The 22,004-nt window shown below is 54.5% G+C and overlaps 1 protein-coding gene across 1 annotated transcript in view; it reads left to right on the top strand.

Moving 5' to 3' along the window:
- CSMD1 (CUB and Sushi multiple domains 1) overlaps nt 1-22,004 on the top strand; it is a 694,425-nt gene that overhangs the window by 251,756 nt on the left and 420,665 nt on the right. Inside the window, exons 4-5 of the mRNA XM_054719948.1 lie at nt 3,610-3,804; nt 12,704-12,911. Coding sequence (XP_054575923.1) covers nt 3,610-3,804; nt 12,704-12,911 — 403 coding nt within the window. The remainder of the gene's footprint in view (nt 1-3,609; nt 3,805-12,703; nt 12,912-22,004) is intronic.

Here is a 22,004-nt window from a genome sequence, read left to right as displayed (position 1 = left end):
CCAGTGAAACCCGGCTTCTGGGCGCCCGATGGAGCATTAGCACCGAATGTCAGTGCTGCGTTCGTTTAGCATCCGTGTCCGCTTCTCCTGGAGAGGGCTTGGGTGGGACATCCAGCCATCCTGTGAGCAGGCGGGTTAAGGGTTCGGGGCCTGATTAAATCACCTGGTGGTGGCCACATGCCAAGTCAGAGCATCGGGGAGGGACTTTCGTGGGTGTAATGAGAACAGCAGCCTCTGTCACGTTCCAGCCTGGGTGCCCGGACGTGGCTCTGAGGTCGAGGGAGGCTGCCAGGACCAGCCGCCTGCCCGGCGCGGACTCCCCGTGCCGGGGAGAGCTCCCCTCCGGCAGGAAGCATCCAGGGCAGGTGGCGCCTTCTTCCTGCCACGGGCCGGTGGGTACTCACAGCATCATCCGCGGGCCACACCGTCATCCACGGACAGATTAGCCTGCTCTGCCGGGTCAGACCGTCATTACCTCACCCCGCAGGCCTTGGCAGGGCCAGACCAGACCCCGTGATGTCACGGGTCGTATACGGCCCGCGGGCCGGAAATTCCCCACCCTTGTCCTATGACATGAGTGCAAATCACTCCCAGGAAGGGTCAGAGGGAGGTAAGAGGCGAGTTCCAGTCGACGCCTTACGTATTTGCTAAACAGGAACCTGTGCCTGTTACTCTGGAGACACGGACACTCGCTGCCTTCGGGAAGAGCGTTAAAAGGGACTTACAAGGGAACGGGCAGAAACGACAATCGGGTTGGATTTATTTGTTGTAAATGAGCTTCCAGCCCCTGGAGGCTCAGTGTGAGGGAAGCTGACATGTCTCAGACGCCCGTCTCCGCGTAGACCTGGAGTCACGTTCCTCTGTGTTTCTCACTGTACCGTGTTCTGATAATTTCTGAAACAAAAGTGCTAATGCTTTTGTAATATTATGTGCATATTTATTTTTTGCAACTGAAAACAAATATTTTAGTGTGTCCTCAGCTATATCTCTTTGCTTGATGGCATTGATCACATTAACATTTTATTTATTATTTTTTTCTAGAAATAATTGGTTGAAAAGAGAAATCTTCATTTCCTTAGTCATACATTTATCTTTCCGCTGCCAAGCACTGACTTTAGACTTTGTGAGTCGGTTTTCAGTCACTTCCCCATTTGCTGACTTAGTTTGCTTTTTATAGAATTAAGTTCATATTTAGCCTGTGAGGCCTATTTGCATCTTTAACCTAAGGGGGAAAACACGTGACTTAACGTTGTAAGTTGCTACTGATTCATTGTTTCCAAAGTATTGTTTTGTCCCACTGTGTGTTTTTAAACGTTTGTCCGAGGCGGGCGGTGAGGCCGGGTCCAGGTGGGGGTGTCCATAGCGGGCGGTGAGGCCGGGTCCAGGCGGGGGGTGTCCGTAGCGGGCTGTGTGTCCAGGTTTATATGACGACGCCCGGCGTGGGGAACATGGGTGTGGACACCGTAGAGCGGTGCCTGCCCTGAGGAGGGGAATCCCTGCCCCTGATGAGAAGAATGAAGCCCTTGGAAAAGGGAGGGTTTGTTCATCTGCGTGTTCCCGGGCCAGGACGGAAAGCACCGACGGGTCCTGCCCTCCGCCTCGCTCCTGCTCCTGCCAGAAGCGAACACCTGGCCTCTGGGACCCTGAGCCCTAAGGCCCTGCTGAGCCTACACTCCTCCAGGGCTCCTCCAGGCAGAACCGGAAGCCCTCCTCCCTGGGAGACCCCTCCTCCCTGGGAGACCCCTCCTCCCTGGAAGACCCCTCCTCCCAGAGAGACCCGGGTCCGAGGCCAGAGCACTTCAAGGTGCTGCCAACAGCCTGTTTAGAGCCGTGGACTTAGCAGTAGGGACTGTGATAGTGAACAAAGAATGTCCTTTTTGTAAGAGAAGCAAAGATGATTGTGGAATAGGGACGGCCAACCCTTTTCATCTCCCGGCACACAAACGAAGGCCTGAAATTCTGGGGCACACAGGAAAATGCATCCTATTTTTCTGCCGATCTGACAAAAACAAAATCGGTTTTATTTTGATTCGCTCACACCAGACGGCTATTGTGTGGGCTGCTTTCATCTTTTATTTGACTGTCGAAGGGAAAGGAGGTCGGTGCCCCTGACTGGAGAGCCAGGCGCTGCATGCTTTAAAACGTCTTGCCGCACGCTGGCCGAAAAATCTCTTTTCTAGACCAAAATTAACTATTTTCCATTATGTCTCAAACAGTTGTGTTGCTTTTTTTACTGTTTTTGGAAACTATTATTTTTTTAACTAGAATTGAATACACTTTGCTATGTAAATAGTGATTTTATAAACATACCAATTATATTAAGTATTTAAAAGGTAGTATTTTTTCCTTAGTGTTTCTACACAGCTTACTTTGTTCATATTTAATGTTATAATAAAATAATTTCAGAAATACTGACATTCCCTTTCATTCAGTGAACAAGATCTATTTCTTAACGTATAAAAGAACAAAACTAAAAATGTCACTCTGTTATAGCTACCTGCCAGCCTGTGCTCTGGCCCTGCAGCACAGACCCCTGGGCATGGATATGAAAGAACGGCCCCGGCCGGGAGCTCAGGTGGTTAGAGCGTCCTCTCCACAGGCCAGACCTGAGGTTCACGCTCCGTCAGGGCGCGTACCAGGAGCGACCGGCGAAGGCATACGCACGGGGACAGCGGATCAGTGTTCCTCGCCCTCTCCCTCTCTCCCCAAAATCAATCAATAATGCTTTACAAGAAGATACAACAATGTCATGTCACTCACTTAGCAATACTTTTATTGGAAACCGTTCCTTTTGGAACGGTGGGGCCCTTGGCTGATTGCGTGCTACGGGCGGGCCGGGGACTGAGGGCCGACAGGCCGGCTTCACAGCGGGAGGGCAGACACTGTCTGGTCAGCGCACGGGGCACGGGTGAGGTTGGCGATGATCTCTGGGCGCGATGGCTTCCCCTCGCGGAGGGTCAGGGCCGCGGAGGGAGGCAGAGGACCGTGTACGCACAGAGGGAGCCGGGCAGGAAGGCACAGCGCCGGACGCCACCGGCTGGCAGCGAGCGCAGCCCTTGCGTCGTGAAAGCCCACAGCTTCCCCTTTGTGGCGGGTCGGACACGGCGTCCACGCGTGCTCGTGGACCCTAACAGCGGGCTCGCACAAAATAATGGAACAGTTTTATTAAAATCCGATAGGTTAACGGATGATCTTTCATGTTTTAAGTTGCTTGTCCCTCAGACATTGATTGAGCATCGATGAGTGGTGTGTACCAGGCCGTGCTGGTCACACAGTACCTTGGCATGAATATTCATGTGTGCTAATCGCTTTGTCAGAAACCCGAGTCCCAGGCGCTCTCCGATGGCTGCCTGTAGGAGAGGGTAGAACCTCGCGATCAGAAAAGACTAGGGCGGACCCTGTCTTCCCTCCAAACACAGCGCAGTCTAAAATTTTAACTGAAGCCGTCTTTACAGAAGCACTGGGTGGCGGGTAGGACACACGGATGCGTTTCTCTGTCCACGTTCAGGCCGGGAGAGACGGTGGATGTGCTCCCTGTCACACCTCCGGGGGGGGGCACGCTGAGTCCAAGGCCGTCCTTCACCTGTCCTTTCCTCTCTCCTCCCCCAGTGCTGCCCAGCCACACGTGCGGGAACCCCGGCGACATCCTGAAAGGGGTGCTGCACGGATCCAGATTCAACATCGGAGACAAGATCCGGTACAGCTGCCTGGCCGGCTACGTCCTGGAGGGCCACGCGACGCTCACCTGCATCGTCAGCCCCGGGAGCGGCGCCGCCTGGGACTTCCCGGCCCCGTTCTGCAGAGGTGGGTCCCCTGCGCCAGGGAAGGGTCCGGGGATGGCCGGGTCAGTTTCCCGCCGATGACAGAGGACTCGCCTGCTGGCCCTTCCCAGGTCATCCGTTCTGTTCCCCAAAGTCACGTTCCGTTACCTAAGAAACGGGGGGTAAAGTCAGTAACACAGTTAGCGATGGTCCCTAAATCCCCGGATCTGCCTTCCTCCTCCTTCTCAGACCCTCTCAACCTCTGCACCGTTCACCACCTCTCCAGGTTGCATTTTCTGAGCTTTAATACACACCTTTATGTCCACAGCCATGTGGTCTTTCCTTTTAAAAAGATATGTATTTTTGTTGATTTCAGAGAGGAAGGGAGAGAGGGAGAGAGAGAGAAACATCAATGATGAGAGAGCATCATGGATTGGCTGCCTCCTGCATGCCCCGCACTAGGAAGTGAGCCTGCCACCTGGGCATGTGCCCTGACCAGGGATTGAACCCTGACCTCCTGGTTCACAGGTTGACACTCAACCACTGAGCCACGCTGGCTGGGAAATACATCCTTCTTCATATTTTTCTCATTAAAAATGACAGATAGCCCCAAGAATTAAATGTAAGGGCTCTTCAGCACTCAGAGTGAAGCCGCGTCCCTCAAGGGCCATCGCAGGACTGGCCGTGAGGGGAGAGGCACTGTCGTGAGCCCGAGACGCTTGGCCCCGTGTGTGACGTTCATGTCACTGACCAGGAGCCCTGGGGAAAGCGGCTTTGATTGGTGGCCTTGGGCTTTACTAAGAACAGCTCACCTGACGTTTTCAAAAATGAAAGCATCGCTAACATTGGTCAGCGAAGGCCTGGGAAGGCGCCAACTGCTTTCTTAAACCACATCTCTGGTTCTCACAGGGCCACTGAAGTAACAAACATTGACGCTCATTTCTCAGGTGAAGAACCACTATATGAGCATTTACACGTTCCAGACGTCTGTGAATTAAGGCTCAAGTCCATGTCTGACTTTTTAATACTTTGCTTTTCAATTACGGCTGACATTCAGGTTTTTTTGTTTGTTTGTTTGTTTGTTTTTTTTTTAAATATATTTTATTGATTTTTTACAGAGAGGAAGAGAGAGGGATAGAGAGTTAGAAACATCGATGAGAGAGAAACATCGATCAGCTGCCTCTTGCACACCCCCCACTGGAGATGTGCCCGCAACCAAGGTACATGCCCTTGACCGGAATCGAACCTGGGACCCTTGAGTCCACAGGCTGACGCTCTATCCACTGAGCCAAACCGGTTTTGGCACGGCTAACATTCAGTATATTATTCTGTCTTAGTTTCAGGGCACGGCATGGTGGTTAGGCAATCTGGTACCGTACAGGGTGTTGCCCCGCTCCCCACCTCTTCACACCACACACAAGAGCGCACTCAGAACGGTTAACGTCGTGCATGTAAGAAGTTCCTGGAAGGAAACATAGGCGGTAAAATCTCGGACACTTCTCGTCGCAGTGTTTGTTCCGATCTGTCTCCTCGGGCAAGGGAGACAGAATAAACAAATGGGACTGCATCAAACTCACAAGTGTTTGCACAGCAAAGGAAACATCAGCACCGGGAAAAGACAGCCCTCTGAATGGGAGGGCATTCACCAGTGGCACATTGGGAAGGGGCTGACACCCAGTACTCATGACGAATGCTGACAAGGTCACCCCAGAGGAGCAGGCAGCCCAAGTGCACAGTGGGGGGCCCCGAGGGACCCTGCTCGCTCGCAGGCCAGCACAGCCTGGCTGTTGGAGACTGTAGGACGGGCCTGGTTTCATCAATATCTGGGTTTTATATATGTTGTTATGGATTTCAGAGAGGAAGAAAGAGGGAGAGAGAGAGAGAAACATCAGTGATGAGAGAGAGTCATCATTGGGCAGCACTTTATCTTAAAAAATATATATTTTATTGATTTTTTATGGAGAGGAAGGGAGAGGGATGGAGATCTAGAAACATCCATGAGAGAGAAACATTGATCAGCTGCCTCCTGCACACCCCCTACTGGGGATGTGCCCGCAACCAAGGTACATTCAACCTGGGACCCTTCAGTCCGCAGGCTGACGCTCCATCCACTGAGCCACACCGGCCAGGGCGGGCAGCAGTTTATGTAGTGGAGGTCCCTGTGTGGGGTGTGTATGCACCTAACGTACCTTGTTTATACTTCTCTGCCCCAGATTCAAAATTCATAGTAATACTCAGAGTTTGCGGGCAGGGGGTCTAACTCTGTGTCTGTGAGGGGTGAACAAGTTCATGCAAATCCTGGCAAAACGGAGAAAGGGCTGCGAGCAGGCGGCCTCGGCGTTAGCTGGCAGGCCGTCTCCGGGAGGAAGGGGTGAGTGAGGAGCAGAGGGGACCGGCTGGGAGGGTTGAGGGAGAAAGAACAAACGCCCGGGAAGTGGGTGCCTGGGCGTGTGGTCCAGCTCCAGGACCGGGCCCCTGGGCGATGGAAGCAGAATGTTGACCGCTTGGGAGGACTCCTGGCTCCCCTCTTCAGGAGACACGGGGCTTCCACGGGGAAAGGGCAGGGGACACCGCGGACGTGGTTGTGATGTGGGACGTGCTGCTCGTGGTTGCCCTTGAGTGTCGGGGACCTCGTGGAGGGTTTCAGGAGCTCAGGAGCGGGAGGGGTCGACACCTGAGATGTGCGATGTTTGAGGGGGTCGGGGGGGCGACCTCAGGAATGCGGGAGACCCAGGGGACCAGTGCTTCTCACAGAGACTTCAGAAAGCGGGGAGAGTGTAAACGCCCCATGGTCTCGGCACACGCGTGGTGGTGAGCCCACCAGAGGAGCAGCCATGGAGATGGCGGGGGGTGAGGGAGGGGGTGGCCCATGTCTCGGGGCCCCTCTGAGCCCAGCCCCTGGAGGAGTGGCAGCCTGACCCCACCCCGGCTCTTTGCCACCCTCTCCTCCCTCGGAGCAGCGCCCGCTCCTGGTGCAAACACTGTTTAGACCCAGGAAGGAGAGTCTTACCCGAAGCGGCAAAACCTTTAAACCCTGTGATGAAAAATGCGCATCAATAATTTATTCAATAAGCTATCATTGCGTGATCACTGCATGCCAAGTGGTTGGAAACAGTAATAGCTGTTTTGATCACATACCATTTGCCTGCCTAGTTCTAAGGGCTCTGCCCGTATCAATTCACCTCACACCAACCCTAGGCATCAATACCTTCATTCTCGCCAGTTACAGAGAAGCCAACTGAGGCGCAAGAAGGCGCCGGAAGCTGGTTACACCAGAGGGTGACTCGTTCAAACCCAGACAGTCTGGCTTCTGGGTTTTCACCGACTCCGCTATTCCACGCAGCCTCGGGGGGGTCGGCGCGTTTAGACAATACCTCCCCGGTTAGAAAAGGAATGTGATGAGTGTGTGTCTGTGTGTGTGCATGTGTGTCTGTGTGTGTGCATGCGTGTCTGTGTGTGCGCATGTGTGTCTGTGTGTGTGCATGTGTGTCTGTGTGTGTGCATGCGTGTCTGTGTGTGTGCTTGTGTGTGTTTCTTCCCTGGGCACCTTCCCATACAGTCGTTAACCCTGCGGAGAGACTGCATCTGTTGTCCACCCTCCGTGGGGTAGGGTTAACACACTCACACAGGAAGCTACTGAAGCCATGTGGAAGCCCTGGGGTGGTTGTGTGATTCAGACACATCATACTTTAATGATTTACAGCTTATTAAACATTTAGTTGGTTTCATTTTTCCTTATGATAAATGTGCAAAGGGTGTCTCTAAATAATGTTTTATTCTGAATTTTGTATTATGCCCTCAAGTTATATTCCTAGCAACGTTTCTACCCAGGCGAGGCCTGTGATACTTTCAGAGTTTAGAATAAAGCTTCTAAAAGTTCTGAGGTTCCTCGGGAGAAATGGTGAGCCGCGATTTCCGCTGATATTTAAAATATTCCCCCACTTACAGGAATCAGTGGGTCCAAACGCATCTTTTATTAAAAACCTTATCTTCTTGGATTAACAAGATGACCTTCACACTCTTTTTTAGCTGTACAATCTTTTTCTCCAAATGCAAGATTTTGTGAAAACTCAGGATAGGAAACCGAGTTAAAGAAATAATTGCTCTGAGGGAAATCAGGTGTCAGAGCCAAAGTCCACCCACTTGGCAACCTCCAGCTCCTTCCCTCGGAAGGCCTAAGCGCACAATTTTTAAAACGCTGAAGTGACTCAGTACGGATCTTCATCATCTCGTTGAAAAATATTTGTTGTGTGCTAATTCTCATGGGTGCACGGCAGCTTGACCTAACTTCACTTTCTTTCTGCATAATGTGTAAAAAATATGGGGTGGGGGAGATTCTAAATAGCATTAATTAGGCCCCCCCAATTTTTCAGCTTTCAAATAAAAACATATAGCAAAATTAATATAAAAGTAATGGTTTTGATACATTTTAGTTGCTTATTAACATGTATGGGTTAAAAAGAGCTTACATTATATTAATACTAGAGCCCCTGTGCATGGATTCGTGCCCTGGTGGGGGGGCGTGGCCTGCAGGGATCAGTCGCTGTGGGAGCACAGCTCATCCTGGTCAGCCTAGCGGCCCTCCCACTGTGGGAGCACACTGACCATCTGGGGGCAGCTCCTACATTGAGCTTCTGCCCCCTGGTGGTCAGTGTGTGTCATAGCGACTGGTTGACGGGTCGTTTTGCCATTGGGTCGCTGGGCTTTTATTATATAGGATAACTGTATTATTTAAATATTAGCCAGTATTGGTTTATTTTTAATAGTTACTTATTTGTTTTAATACATTTTACTTTTTATATGTTATTTCTGAGTTTACATGCTTAACTGTGGAATTAGAAATAATTCTTCCAGGCTCAGCCTGTGTGGCTCAGTGGTTGAGTATCGACTCAGGAACTGGGAGGTCACCGGTTTGATTCCTGCCAGGGCACATGCCAGGGTTGCTGGCTCCATCCCCAGTGGGGGGCATGCAGGAGGCAGCCGACCCATGATTCTCTCTCATCATGGATGTTTCTATCTCTCTTTCCCTCTCCCTTCCTCTCTGAAATCAATGAAAATATATTTAAAAAATAATAATAATTCTTCCGGGTGCCAGGAAGCTGGCTCATAATCTCATTTTCTTAATGTTTTCCTTTGATTACTTTGCTTTCTCTGCCTGCCTGACTTTATCTCTTCTAGAAATTTCCCTGCTGCTCTGCTGAATATAAAGGAAAATTCCCAGGTGGCAGCTTAGCTACTTGTTGGAACAAACAAAGCCACACACAGGGGCCCTCTAACCCCTGGGGATTGCTACAAGGACCCAACTTCTTTCTCCACAGTTAGCTTTTGTCTGACATATTGCTCCACGTCTTGCAGCAGTGTTTCTAGAACATTCTTTTTTAAACCTTGTATTTGAAGATGCCTCTGTGTTTCCATGACTCAGTTGACTTACTTTCTGACGTCTTCCCTTAGAAATGGTATAGTTTGATGCCATGCACAGGCCCAGAAACGTATTTTGTTAAAACCCCACTTCGAACACTAAGGGTGCGGCATAGAGGCTGGTTGCAGGCGATGTAACTACGGGAATGCTGCCGGCACCACCCAAAGAGGAAAAGCGAAACGGGAGGAAAGGTGCTGGGTCCGGGCTGCCTTCCAGGTGGAGGGCACACGCGCACGGCCGAGTCCCTGAAGGGTACGGTCCGGGACTTGGCACGTCATGAACTGCTGAGGAGCAAAGCCACGTGAGGGGACGGTGACGAAAAGTGGCGCCTGTTTGTCCTTGGGGCCCGAGAAGGTGGCCCAGGAGGACGACTTACGCAGACGCCAAGGCAGCAGGCAGGCCGTGGGCAGCGTGAGGAGGGCAAAGGCCCTGGGGCAGCAACATACAGGCACTGGTCCAGGAGGCAGGGGCCCCACAGCGCAGGGGAGGGAGGGGAGGGGACAGAGTGAGGTGGGGGGGCAGGGGCGCTGGGGAGGCAGGCGGCCCCACAGAGCAGGGGAGGGAGGGGGGGGACAGAGTGAGGTGGGGGGCAGGGGCACTGGTCCCGGAGGCAGGGGCCCCACAGCGCAGGGGAGGGAGGGAGAGGGGACAGAGTGAGGTGGGGGGCAGGGGCGCTGGTCCCGGAGGCAGGGGCCCCACAGAGCAGGGGAGGGAGGAAAGGGGACAGAGTGAGGTGGGGGGCAGGGGCGCTGGGGAGGCAGGCAGGGGTCCGCACACAGCGCATACCTCAGGGCGTGGCCACCGTTGACTTCCGTCTCAGGGGTGACCTGGGAAGTTGAACAGTTTGGGACAGAAAATTTTAAGATTCAAGTTCAATTTTAAAAGATCAATGTTGCTGATGTAAGTGGACATAGCATGGAGGAAGGATGAAAGCAGGGATATTCGTTAGTTTTAGGTGCCCGTGTGGTGTGTTGTGTGTGTGTGTGTGTGTGTGTTGTGTGTGTGTGTGTGTGTGTGTGTGTGTGTGTGTGTAAACAGTGTAAGGAATGATTGTTGAAGGTCTGTGGCTCTGATTTTCCTACTTCTGGCTAATAAGCTCCCATGTGTTGTGTGTTTTTTTAGTAGAGCATTTGTTTTTAGTACAATATTTATGAATAATTGGAATAAAATGTTTAATAAAAACATGTTAGTATATTTTGGTATTATTAGTTTTTACAAAATGAGTGAAGCCATGGTGGTGAAAACACATCTCAGAAACTATAAAGTTATGAATTTCAAAATATAATCTATAATAATAAAAACGTAATATGCAAGTCGATCAAACGGCCGAACAGCAGAATAACCATCTGGATGAACTTCCAGACGAAGCTGGGGCTGCGAGGGCCTACTCTTGCACCAATTTCGTGCATCAGGCCTCTAGTTTGTCTTATAAAAGAGTTACATATATCAAATCCACTTTCCACACAAATGGGATTAAAGGTATATTAAATAAAAACAACCACAATGAATCTATTATACCTATACTGATTTTTAGGTTTTTCTAAGGAGATAAAAATATTTTAATTTAGAAAATTTAATAGTTGTTTCCTAATGAACTTCATTTATCTGGGCTTCTTCTTATGGGGAATTGTGTAATGTCTGTCAAAAACGAAACCATTTCCAAAGGCTACTGCAGTAACTCGTCCCTTTGATTAAGTTATTGAACATAAACAGGCTGTTTAAGGGGAAACGCCATGTACGTCTCTGTTTTAATACATTTACATAAGCCAAATACCTAGTAAATTATTAACCTGGACTCAGAGAAAGAGGAGTGCTGGCACGTTCATCTGGCCAGGCCTCCTGTCCCGAAGGCTCTGGGTAAACCACCCCGGGAGCCGGGAAAGCACTGCCTAGTTACCGTCATCGAGGTCAGCGGTGCCCAGCCGGGACCGTGTGCCGGGAGGATGGCAGGGTCCGGGGCATCGGGCAGCACGCCGTGCGGGTATTTTTGGCTGTTAATGGGCAGAGGCGGGGATGCTGTGGAACTTCCCACACTGCACGGGCAGCCTCCCTCACGGAGAATTACAGGCCCCACAGGTCAGAGGTCAGAGGTGAGAAGCCAGGATCTCAGAGTCATCTGTTAATGATCATCTGTTAATGTAGGGGGCGTGCAGGAGGCAGCCAAGGGATTCTCTCTCATCATTGATGTTTCTATCTCTTTCCCTCTCCCTTCCTCCCTGAAATCAATAAAAACATGAAAAACATCCCTGGCCGGTTTGGCTCAGTGGATAGAGTGTTGGCCTGTGGACCAAAGGGTCCCGGGTTCGATTCCGGTCAAGGACACATACCTCAGTTACAGGTTCCTCCCTGGCCCAGGCCCTGGTCAGAGGCTCATGCAGGAGGCAACCAGTCAATGTTTCTCTCACATCAACGTTTCTATCTTTCCCTCGCTCTTCCACTCTCTCTGAAAATCAAGGGAAAAATATTCTTGGGTGAAGATTAAAACACAAACAAAAACACAAAAGGAAATAGCGCCTCCTTTTCCAGAGGAGATCTCGGCAGTAGTGAGCAGATTCCCACAGTCTGCGTCCACAGGAAACACAGCCTTGCTCCTGCACATGCCTGGCAGGGGCGGGGCAATGAGACCTGCGAGAATCCCCCAGGTCCTGGGTGTCTCCATGGCCACATGGTCCCTGGACCTTGGCGCTATAATGAGCTCCAGGCAGAGGTGTGGAGGCTGGGGCTCCTGGATGGATTCTCAGAGCCTTTAGGTCAGGGGTGGGGAACTCCCTCCCATCCTCCGTCCCTCCCTCCATCCCTCCCTCTCTCCCTCCTCCCTCCCTCCCTCTCTTCCTTTCTTCTTTTCCTTCCTCCCTCCCTCCTGCCCTCCCTCCCTCCCTCCCTCTACCCTCTCTCCCTTCTTCCCTCCCTCCCTCCCACCACTTGGCACTATATCATTTACATCTTCTATGTGTTTCATCTTTATTGACTTTGCTCGGCATTTCCCCAAGATGTTCCCATTTTTACGTCCCACGCAGCTGTTTCCTCCTCGGAAACGTTTGATGCGTCCGTGTCTCTGTGATGCCATCTGACGGTGTCAGCTTATCTGAACCTCAGAACCGCAGGCACCTCCCAGCGCCCTAGGAGGAGAGGTGGGCGGAGCCCCCAAAGGCACGGCCTCTGCAAGCAGAGCGTCGAAGCGCGAAGGACAGGGCAGGAGCACCCGAGTCTGAAATGCACTGTTTATCTCCGTCCTCCGGGACCGGAGAGCATCCCGGGAACCGCTGTCCACCTGCCTGTGACTGTGGCCGGCGGCGGCAGCCCAGTCTCCGCGATGGCTCCCTCTCCGAGGGTGGCGGCTCCTTAGCAAAACGATGTGACCCCAGACCCTGTCCCCTCCCTTAGCACTGCATGCGCGGCCCGCAGAGACCTGCAGGGGGCTCGGTCGCTGGTGAGGAAACGCCGTCACTGACCCCGTGGCATTGCAGACGCCCTGGTGCCCGAGATCACCCTGAACAGCGTCTTCCCTCCTCTGTCCCTGCAGCCGAGGGAGCCTGCGGGGGGACCCTCCGGGGCACCAGCAGCAGCATCTCCAGCCCCCACTTCCCGTCCGAGTACGAGAACAACGCCGACTGCACCTGGACCGTCCTGGCCGAGCCCGGGGACACCATCGCGCTGGTCTTCACCGACTTCCAGCTGGAGGAGGGCTACGACTTCCTGGAGATCAGCGGGACGGAGGCGCCATCTGTGTGGTGAGTGCGGGAGGGGGCGTCCCATTGCCACATCGGGCTTCCGCGGTGCTGCGCTGGAGTCCATTAGAGGTCGTAGGAGGTCACTGGAAGTGGTTGGAGGTCATTGGAGGTCATTAGAGGTGGTAGGAGGTCATTGGCGGTGGTTGGAGGTCATTGGTGGTGGTTGGAGGTCATGGAGGTCATTGGAGGTCATTGGAGGTCATTGGAGGTGGTTGGAGGTCATTGGAGGTGGTTGGAGGTCATTGGAGGTCATTGGAGGTCATTGGAGGTGGTTGGAAGTCATGAAAGTGGTTGGAGGTCATTGGAGGTCATTGGAGGTCATTGGAGGTGGTTGGAAGTCATGAAAGTGGTTGGAGGTCATTGGTGGTCGCTGGAGGTCTTTGGAAGTCGCTGGAGGCAGTTGGAGGTCATTGGAGGCCACTGGAGGTCGTGGGAGGTCATTGGAGGTCTCTGGAGGTCATGGGAGGGCACATGTGTTCTTTCTCTGCCTTGCTCTTTGGGCTACTAAAACGTCACCTATATCGCGGCTGATTTCAAAGTCTCTAAGATGTCTTTCTAAGATGTGGCATCGGGGACTGGGAGGTCTCTGGGCTCTGGGCGTCACTGGAACTCACTGTGTCCTCATTCTGGACTCTCAGAAAGTCACGCAGAAGACGGCCGAGCGAGGTAAGTTTGGGACTTGACCCAGAGCTGATTCAAATCGATCAGATATTCTTAGACTGTGGACATGCCCTGTCCCTGACCTACTGGCTGCAGGCACACGATTGCAGGATGCACACTTGACTCCTCCCTGGAGATGCTGCACCAAGTCATGTGACCACTGTGGGGGTCACGGAAAAACTGTGCACATGGATCCAACACGGTGCAGAGTCGGGCCCTGGTGCGCCGGGCGCGGAGTCCCTGCACCCAGTTGATGGCGCTGGATGTAGGTTCATGGTGTTGGTTGCAAGAAAGGGTAGCTGGTCTCTGAGTGCAGTTGAAAAGGGAGAAGTTAGAGAACAGATGCTGGAAGGCCTGCAGTGCGTCTCGGTTTAAGTCCTTTGTAGGTTGAACTGCTTCCTTTGTTTTAATTATTTAATTCCTTAGCTTTTTAACAACGGCCCCAGAAATCTAGTCCAGACATTGAAGTAAGAGCTAACTCGGATACATGTACATTCAAATTCAGGCAGAACACATGGGAGGTGGGCGCTGTGTGCGCGGGTGGGAGAGAACGCGGAATGAGTGGTGCGAATATTCCTATGCATTTAATTTGCATTTCAACACGAAGACTCAAGGTCAAAGGCATCAAACCTAAAGCATGTCATCAATTAGCCGCCCTTTTTAAACCAATTATTGAAATTGGATTTCACTTTCTTTCCTGAGACCCGTGGCTCAAAGCAGAGGGCTCCCATTCAGGGACACATGATTGCCTTGCGTTTGTTTTGCTGCACGTATGTTCAATGTCACTTCAGTGAAGAGAAACTGACCGCGGCCTCTGTCATCTTTGCCTCACGTCTTCTGTGTCGTGAGGAACAGTGGGGATGGAGCCAGCTGGCCCGCCTATCGATTTCATGATACGACTTTAGCGTGAACCCTCAGAGTGTGCTGATGCTATCATGGCTCTCACTGGGCCTCACATCAGTCAGTGGATTCTGAGCTGAGAACTGAATGTCCGAGATAATCCTCCAGGTTCTGCCGCAAACAAACCTTCTGACCTTGGACAAACCACTCGACTGTCTACTCAGCAAAGGGCGTCCCGCGTGACCGTGTAGATGAATCCATCTGCCCCTGCCGGTGCCTGGTCTCCGTCAGTCACTGTGGAGGTTCCGTGATGCCACGCTCTCTCGGCGGTAACATCACATGGTTCTGGTTTGAGGACATCATGCGATGCACAGCACAGGTGCCTGGTCCTCAGAGCGATGTGGTTAGTGGGGAGAAGGCCTTGGTTATGAGGAAATCTCAGGGTGATGGCACCGGGTGGCCCCCTTGCTGGGCACACGTCCGGCTGGGGAGGGAGGGAAATGGGTGATGTGTTGGACCACGGGCTGAGCATCCGTGATCAGGAAAGTGCTGGGAACAACATGAGGGAGAGCTGTACGGCGCCCACACCCACAGTGAAATCTCCAGGACAGGCGGGTGAGAAGCAGGTGCCCATCAAACTGGGCACAAGCTGCAAGGGGCACGCGGTCCTGCCCGCACCTCGCGTTCCTCCTGAGAAGCAGGGCGCCCTCCTTCCACGCGCCGGAGGGAGCGGGAGTTAGAGGTGTTTTTACGCGGTCCTGCTCCTTCCTCCTGTCCTGTCCCTGCGGGTTTCTCTGCTGCCTCGCGTCGCTCGTGGTATTGCCCCCGACACGGCCCCGAGGGCGTGACTAGCAGACCCAGGAAGTGGGTGCGGCACGGCCATGAGTGGGCGCAAGGCGGGTTCTGGCTGAAATGCCCCGTGGGGTCCACGGCAGAGGTCGGGCCCATAGCGTCGTTGTCATGGAGAGAATATGGGCACAGCAGCCGGGACAGGCCCCCGGGCTCCTAGGTTCTGGGTTCAGGCTCCCCTCTCTGCAGTCTGCCTGGGGAGCTGCCAGGGCACCGAGCCTGGGGATCTGGGGGCAAACCGGAAACACGCGGCGGTTGTTGGGCCAGTTCCGGACCCTGTGTGCCTCCTGCTCTGATGGGCGGGCCGGCCTGTTGGCTGCCCTGCGGTCGCTCCACAGCCGTCATCAGAGCGCGTTTTGTGTTCATGTGTAGATTCTTTATTTTTAATATATTTTTATTGATTTTAGGGAGGAAGGGAGAAGGAGGGAGAGAGGCGTCAGTGATGAGAGGGAATCATTGATCAGCTGCCTCCTGCACGCCCCACACTGGGGATCAAGCCCACAACCCGGCCATGTGCCCTGACCGGAATGGAACCGTGACCTCCAGGTTCATAGGTCGACGCTCAACCACTGAGCCGCACCGGCCGGGCCATATGTATATTCTTGGGATGATTTACATGGTCCCCTTGGTCTGGCACCAAAGCCCAGTGGGTAGTTGCTCATGAGGAAGCTGAGAGAGCAGAGGATGGAGCTATAGCTCAACCTCAAGGTCTCTGACTCCAAATTCACTGTCTTCCCTCTCCCATCGCCCCCCTGGCAGGGCAGCCCAGGGTGGGGGGCATGCCGTCAGGAAGTCCCCTCTGCTGGGTCTCAGGGCTTCTGCTGCATCCTGCAGCCTTGCTCGCGTGACCCCACAGGGGAGGCACCAACCCACAGGGAGTTTCCCCCACACGCTGCGTCGTGGGCGGACGGGGAAGACAGAGGGCCTGGGTGACATGTTGGCTGGAAGGAGTGGCTGCAGGGCCCCTTGTGAACGGAGCTCTCATCTTTCGGTGACTCTTCAGTGGCGGCGACAGGAGGAGCTGTCCCGTGATAACTCGACACGTGCGCGAGCACATTTACCACGGAAACAGGACCCCTTGAGGTGCCCTTTTCAGATAGACACGAATGCATGGCATGGCTTCTCTCCAACAGTGTCTCTCCATGATCTTAGCGTGACGGCTCTGACAGGTCCCAGGGCCCACACGGTGTGTGTCGCCCAAGTGCCCGGCCCTGAGCGGCAGGAGCACCGGGTGGCAGCGTGGGAGGCTGTGCCGACTCCACACAGGTCGTGCGGCTGTCACAGCGGGGGATGCTGGTGGCCGCCAGTGGCCTGGGTGCGCGCACACACACACACACACACACACACAATTTCCCAGTAATCTATTTTTAAAAAGACAGGACATACAAGCAAGGGCACTCTGAGAAGAAGCTACTTGGAAAATTGTTAAGACCAATAATAGGATTAGCCCTATTTTCATTTAATTTGGAGTGAAATTACCAACTCAGCTATGTTGTAGGGGAGGGTTGCCATGGCTACGGCGGAGGAGTCTAAATGTGGCGGATGATGTCATGTGCCAGCTTGCTGTGCTTTAAATGCGGAGGGTTCCTGCTTTACCTCTGGGACTGTAGGTGCATCGCAGGAGGCTGGTGTTCCCGGCCCGATCCTAACTGTGCACAGGCCAGCTTTCCACCACCGCCCTGCCCTGGCCCACTCTCTGTGCCACTCGGTCCAGCCGTAATGGGGTTTCTTACAAGTAAAAACCTGGTGGGCGGGGAGGCCAGGTGGGTGGTGAGGCCAGGTGGGCAGGGAGTCCAGCTGGGTGGTGAGGCCAGGTGGGTGGTGAGGCCAGGTGGGTGGTGAGGCCAGGTGGGTGGTGAGGCCAGGTGGGTGGTGAGTACAGGTGGGCAGGGAGTCCAGGTGGGTGGTGAGTCCAGGTGGGTGGTGAGTCCAGGTGGGTGGTGAGGCCAGGTGGGCAGGGAGTCCAGCTGGGTGGTGAGGCCAGGTGGGCAGTGTGGCCAGGTGGGCGGCGAGGCCAGGTGGGCAGGAATCCAACCTGTGTCTCTTGGTGCCCCCAGTGCCCTCTCTCCCAGGGACAACTCTCTCGGGGCAGCGAAGCCCAGCGACCTCACAGTGCAGCTCAGGGTGATGCACGAGGCTGGCCTCGGACCCAGAGGATGGCTCAGGACGGCATTCCCGTCTGCTGGGGAGTGTGGTTGGTTAGTCCAGTGGTCGGCAAACTGCGGCTCGCGAGCCATGGTTTGCCGCTCTGTTGACTAATGAGTTTGCCGATCACTGACCTAGACTCTCGATTCCAATAATTACAGGCTGTTGTTCCTTGTGATTAAGCCCCTATCCCAGTGGTCGGCAAACTCATTAGTCAACAGAGCGGCAAACCGCGGCTCACGAGCCGCAAGTGGCTCGCGAGCCGTAGTTTGCCGACCACTGGGTTAGTCGAATCCTCAGAGTTTCATTTCCTGACCATCAAATGAGGTTAATGATACTTACCTTGCTGGGCGACGATGAAAACATAGAAACCTGCCTCGGCTCCTGGCCAGAGAGGCCTGATGAGCGCGTCCATTAGCCCAGATCCGCTGCGCGTGAAAATGACAGGTCAGCCACAGAGGTCAGAGGTGCCCTGAGAGTGTGGGGAGAGACGTTCGTCCCCGTGAGGTCAGAAGGCTGCTTCACAGGCAACGGGGTGTGAGAGGCCCTGGGGCCGGAAAGGGTCTGGGTGGCACACGCAGGGTGTTCCTGGCAGGGGGTCCCCCCCACAGGTACAAACGCGAGGACGCACAGGCCGCAGCCACAGCACCACACGGTCAGGTCACCTCGGCAACGGAGCAGCAGGGAAGCAGCGTCTGACCGGAAGCCGGGCTTTTTCGCGATGAAACAGACGCCCACTGGGCCCCAGTCTCTGGGCGTAAGGAAAGCGGCGCTTGGGAGCGTTCAGCTGGCCCTGGCACCTCGGGTGGGCGGGGAAAGCAGACGTGAGAAATAGTGAGCAAGTGCAGACCCCCGGAGTCAGGCACGGGTGTCAGGCTGTGATCCCAGGGGAACGGGAGGGAGAGGGGCTGGGAGGCAGCTCCGGGCTGGGCGCCAGCTCGCAGGGACACGTCCCACGGTTCATGTCGTGTGTCAGTTACAGGTGACACGCAGTCGTGTTTCGGGTTAGCTTCAGGTATACAGCATCGTGGCTACCCAGTCACATACTTTATAACGTGATCCCCTGGTATTTTAAATATCCACTTGGTGTGATATCAGCTGTCACTGTCCACGAAGAACTTGCTAAAAATTCACACACCTGGGACACAGGGCCGGAGAGTAAGACGGGGTGTCTGGGCATCTTCAGGGGCCTGCATTGGAGTCCAGGGTCTGGAAGAGTTCTAACTGAACTTCAGGGTGTGCTCTCACTGACACGTCTGTGCTCTCACTGACACGTCTGTGCTTTCACTGACACATGTGTGCTCTCACTGACACGTGTGTGCTCTCACTGACACGTGTGTGCTCTCACTGACATGTGTGTGCTCTCACTGACATGTGTGCTCATTTACATGTGTGTGCTCTCACTGACATGTGTGTGCTCTCACTGACATGTGTGTGCTCTCACTGACATGTGTGTGCTCTCGCCACACATGTTCTCATTGATACAGGTGTGCATGCACTCTCACTGACGTGTGTTCTCCCACTGACGTGTGCGTGCTCTCACTGACGTGTGTGTGTGTGTGTGTGTGTGTGTGTGTGTGTGTGTGTCTGAATATACACAATATAGACCCTGAGCCCTGGGCCAAGGATGGGCAGTTTGTTCCAATCCAACTCTGGCTGTAACGTTTCCTACTTTGAGTGAGAAATCAAACCATTGCCTCATGCATCTGTCCGGATGCACCTGGGCGAACACTCGCACTGTGATCGTCTGTGAGCTGTGACCCCACGTGCCCTCATCATCTAAGGCCACATCCGTGATGGAACATGTGCTGATGGGCCTTTATCTGCGTCACCACCGACACCCGAGGGCACCACGGCTTGGACACGGGCATGCTGGGCTGCAGGACGACCACTCAGCTCCAGGCCGGGTCCCTCCTCGGCCGCCGGTCAGATCGTATGGAGCTTCCGTGGGGGCGCCGGCCTGGCGTCTGAGTCAGGCCTCCACTGGTGCGCGTTGTGCCAGGCGTGGCCCTGCCTGCCAAGTGCCTGTGAGGATTTCTGAGCGGAATCCGTCTGGGCTGCTCTGAGCTGCGGCTGACTGTCCCCGAGATGATTAGAAGGTCCCCCAGGGAGAGACCTACCACGGTCCCCAGGACCCCTGATCATGAACTTGTAATGAAGACTCCCTCCGCGGGGCCCGTGCGGAGTCACAACACGGGCTGGTGTCTGAGAAGCAGAGGCTGACGAAGGGAGGCCCGGAAGGAGTGAGAGAGAGAGGAGTGGAAATAAGCGGGGCTCCCCACGGCCAGGGGTCACCTCCCAGGCAGCGTCCTGCTCCCAGCCTCTGCGCGGGGCTCCGTTAGTCTGCCGTCACCGACGCTCAGGACATGCGCGGGGCAAGGTCTGATGATAATGGGGGTCGTTTTAAATGCGGGGGAGCAGGAGATGTTTGCAACCATTTATATACTTTTAAATATATTTTTATTGATTTCAGAGAGGAAGGGAGAGGGAGAGAGAGAGAAACATCAATGATGAGAGAGAATCATGGACCGGCTGCCTCCTGCACGCCCCACACTGGGGATCAAGCCTACAGCCTGGGCACGTGTCCTGAGCGGGAATCGAACTGTGACCTCCTGATTCATAGGCCGATGCTCAGCCACTGAGCCAGGCGGTTTGCAACCATTTAGATTTCTGGTCATTCATTCCACGAACCGGAGCCTGCAGACCTGGTCTGCCCCGGCCCCACCGGCTACAGAGCCGCATCCGCTTGGGGTGACCCCTCCCTGTCCGTTTGCCTGCAAAGTCCACCTTCTCAGAGGCTGTGAGGGTGGGCGGGGCTGCTGCTGAGCTGGCTCCGTCCTTGGGGCTGGGCGTGGGAATAATGAGAGTCACTGTCTTGTTGCCAGAGGACCCTCCCCAGCCCCTCCTTCCTGTCTCTGCCTCTCCCCATTTTCCCTCATCAGCTTCTCCATCCCTCGGCGACCCCCAGGGGTGCCTGGATGTCCCCCCATCTCCTGATCTTCTGGCACATCCCGTGATGGTGTTCTGGGACAGGCCTCTCTGGGCAGCCTCTGGCCCCACAGGACTTAATACGGGCTCTTTGTAAAGCATTGCTTCTTAATGACACGGAACCTTCTAAATGGACAGAACAGATCTAAATGCTGTACAGGTAACTTGGGGTGAATCAGCGCCCTGCTCCTCACTGGGCACCTCGTAACGGTGACAACAGCGGGGAGATCTGTGTATTGACCCCAGGAATCGGCCTGCAGTGCGTGCTTGGCATCTCTGAGCTCCTTTAACTGCACCATCGACCCTCGATGTTTGTGCAGCTACTACCCCATTTTGCAGGTGAGAAGACTAAGGCTCAGAAAGATGCATAAATCGCTCCACATCGTACCTTCCAAATGCAGAGCCAGGACTTACACCTGAGCCCGTGACGTCAGCAGATCAGGGTGGCCTCATCTAACCCCAGGCATTGCAGCCTCCCCTCCTCAAGTGGGTGCACTGGGCACGGGGCTTCCCCATGAACTTGGGGGCATGGCCAGTCCCTGCCCCTCAGACAGGCTGACCAGGCCCCCGGCCCCTCCCTGTGGCCCCTGGCCAGGCGGACGCCTCCCTGTGTCTCCTCAATTGCCTGTCACATCTCGTAGCGCACAACTGGGGCATGTGCCCTGACCTGGAATGGAGCCTTGACCTCCTGGTTCATGGGTCCACGCTCAACCACTGAGCCACACCAGCTGGCCCCGTCAGCTTTGATGAAGGGAAGGCAGGCGGGAACAGCCCGCTAACACCCGCCCGTTTCCTCTGAAATACGTCCAGAATAAAGGCCAACAGATTGCCGTCTGCCCCCAGGAAAGGGGCGCCCTACATTCTGACCTCAAACCCAGGCTGCATCGGGTTGCACTGTGTCTGAGCGGCGCTGTAGGTGGGAGGAGGGTCGCAGCGCATGCTCAGGGGGAAGGAGAGCATCTGACCTGCTGGGCCCTCACCTGGGCGCACCCTCACCTGGGCGCACCCTCACCTGGGCGCACCCTCACCTGGGCGCACCCTCACCTGGGCGCACCCTCACCTGGGCGCACCCTCACCTGGGCGCACCCACAGGGGACCCGGCGTTGCCTTTCTTTCCCACGGCTTCTAACCTTCGTACAGCGCAGACTTCCAGGAGGCGGTGAAAGCGGGCACCTGTGGCCGCAACCCAGTGCATGTCATGGCCCGAACCCTCTGGGCTCCCTGTTCCGCCTGCCTTCCCTTCATCAAAGCTGATGGGGGCCGGCTGGCGTGGCTCAGTGGTTGAGTGTGGACCCATGAACCAGGAGGTCAAGGTTCCATTCCAGGTCAGGGCACATGCCCCAGTTGTGAGCTGGATCCCCAGTGTGGGGCGTGCAGGAGGCGACCGATCCATGATTCTCTCTCGTCTCATCATGGATGTTTCCATCTCTCTCTCCCTCTCCCTTCCTCTCTGAAATCAATAAAAATAAATTTAAAAAATAACAGCTGATGGGAAGGTCTGGCGGGCAGATGAGGCCTCAGTCATTAGCGGGAGCCTCCAGACAGGGGAGCCGTGTCCCCTTTAAAGCATTAGCATGTAAGAGGCGCGCGTGGTATACCGGGCACAGCCTC

Source organism: Eptesicus fuscus, chromosome 8, assembly GCF_027574615.1.
Source record: "Eptesicus fuscus isolate TK198812 chromosome 8, DD_ASM_mEF_20220401, whole genome shotgun sequence".
NCBI classification, from domain to species: Eukaryota; Metazoa; Chordata; class Mammalia; order Chiroptera; family Vespertilionidae; genus Eptesicus; species Eptesicus fuscus.
The sequence above is the reverse complement of the archived record's forward strand: the minus strand, read 5'-3'. Positions and strand labels throughout refer to the sequence as shown.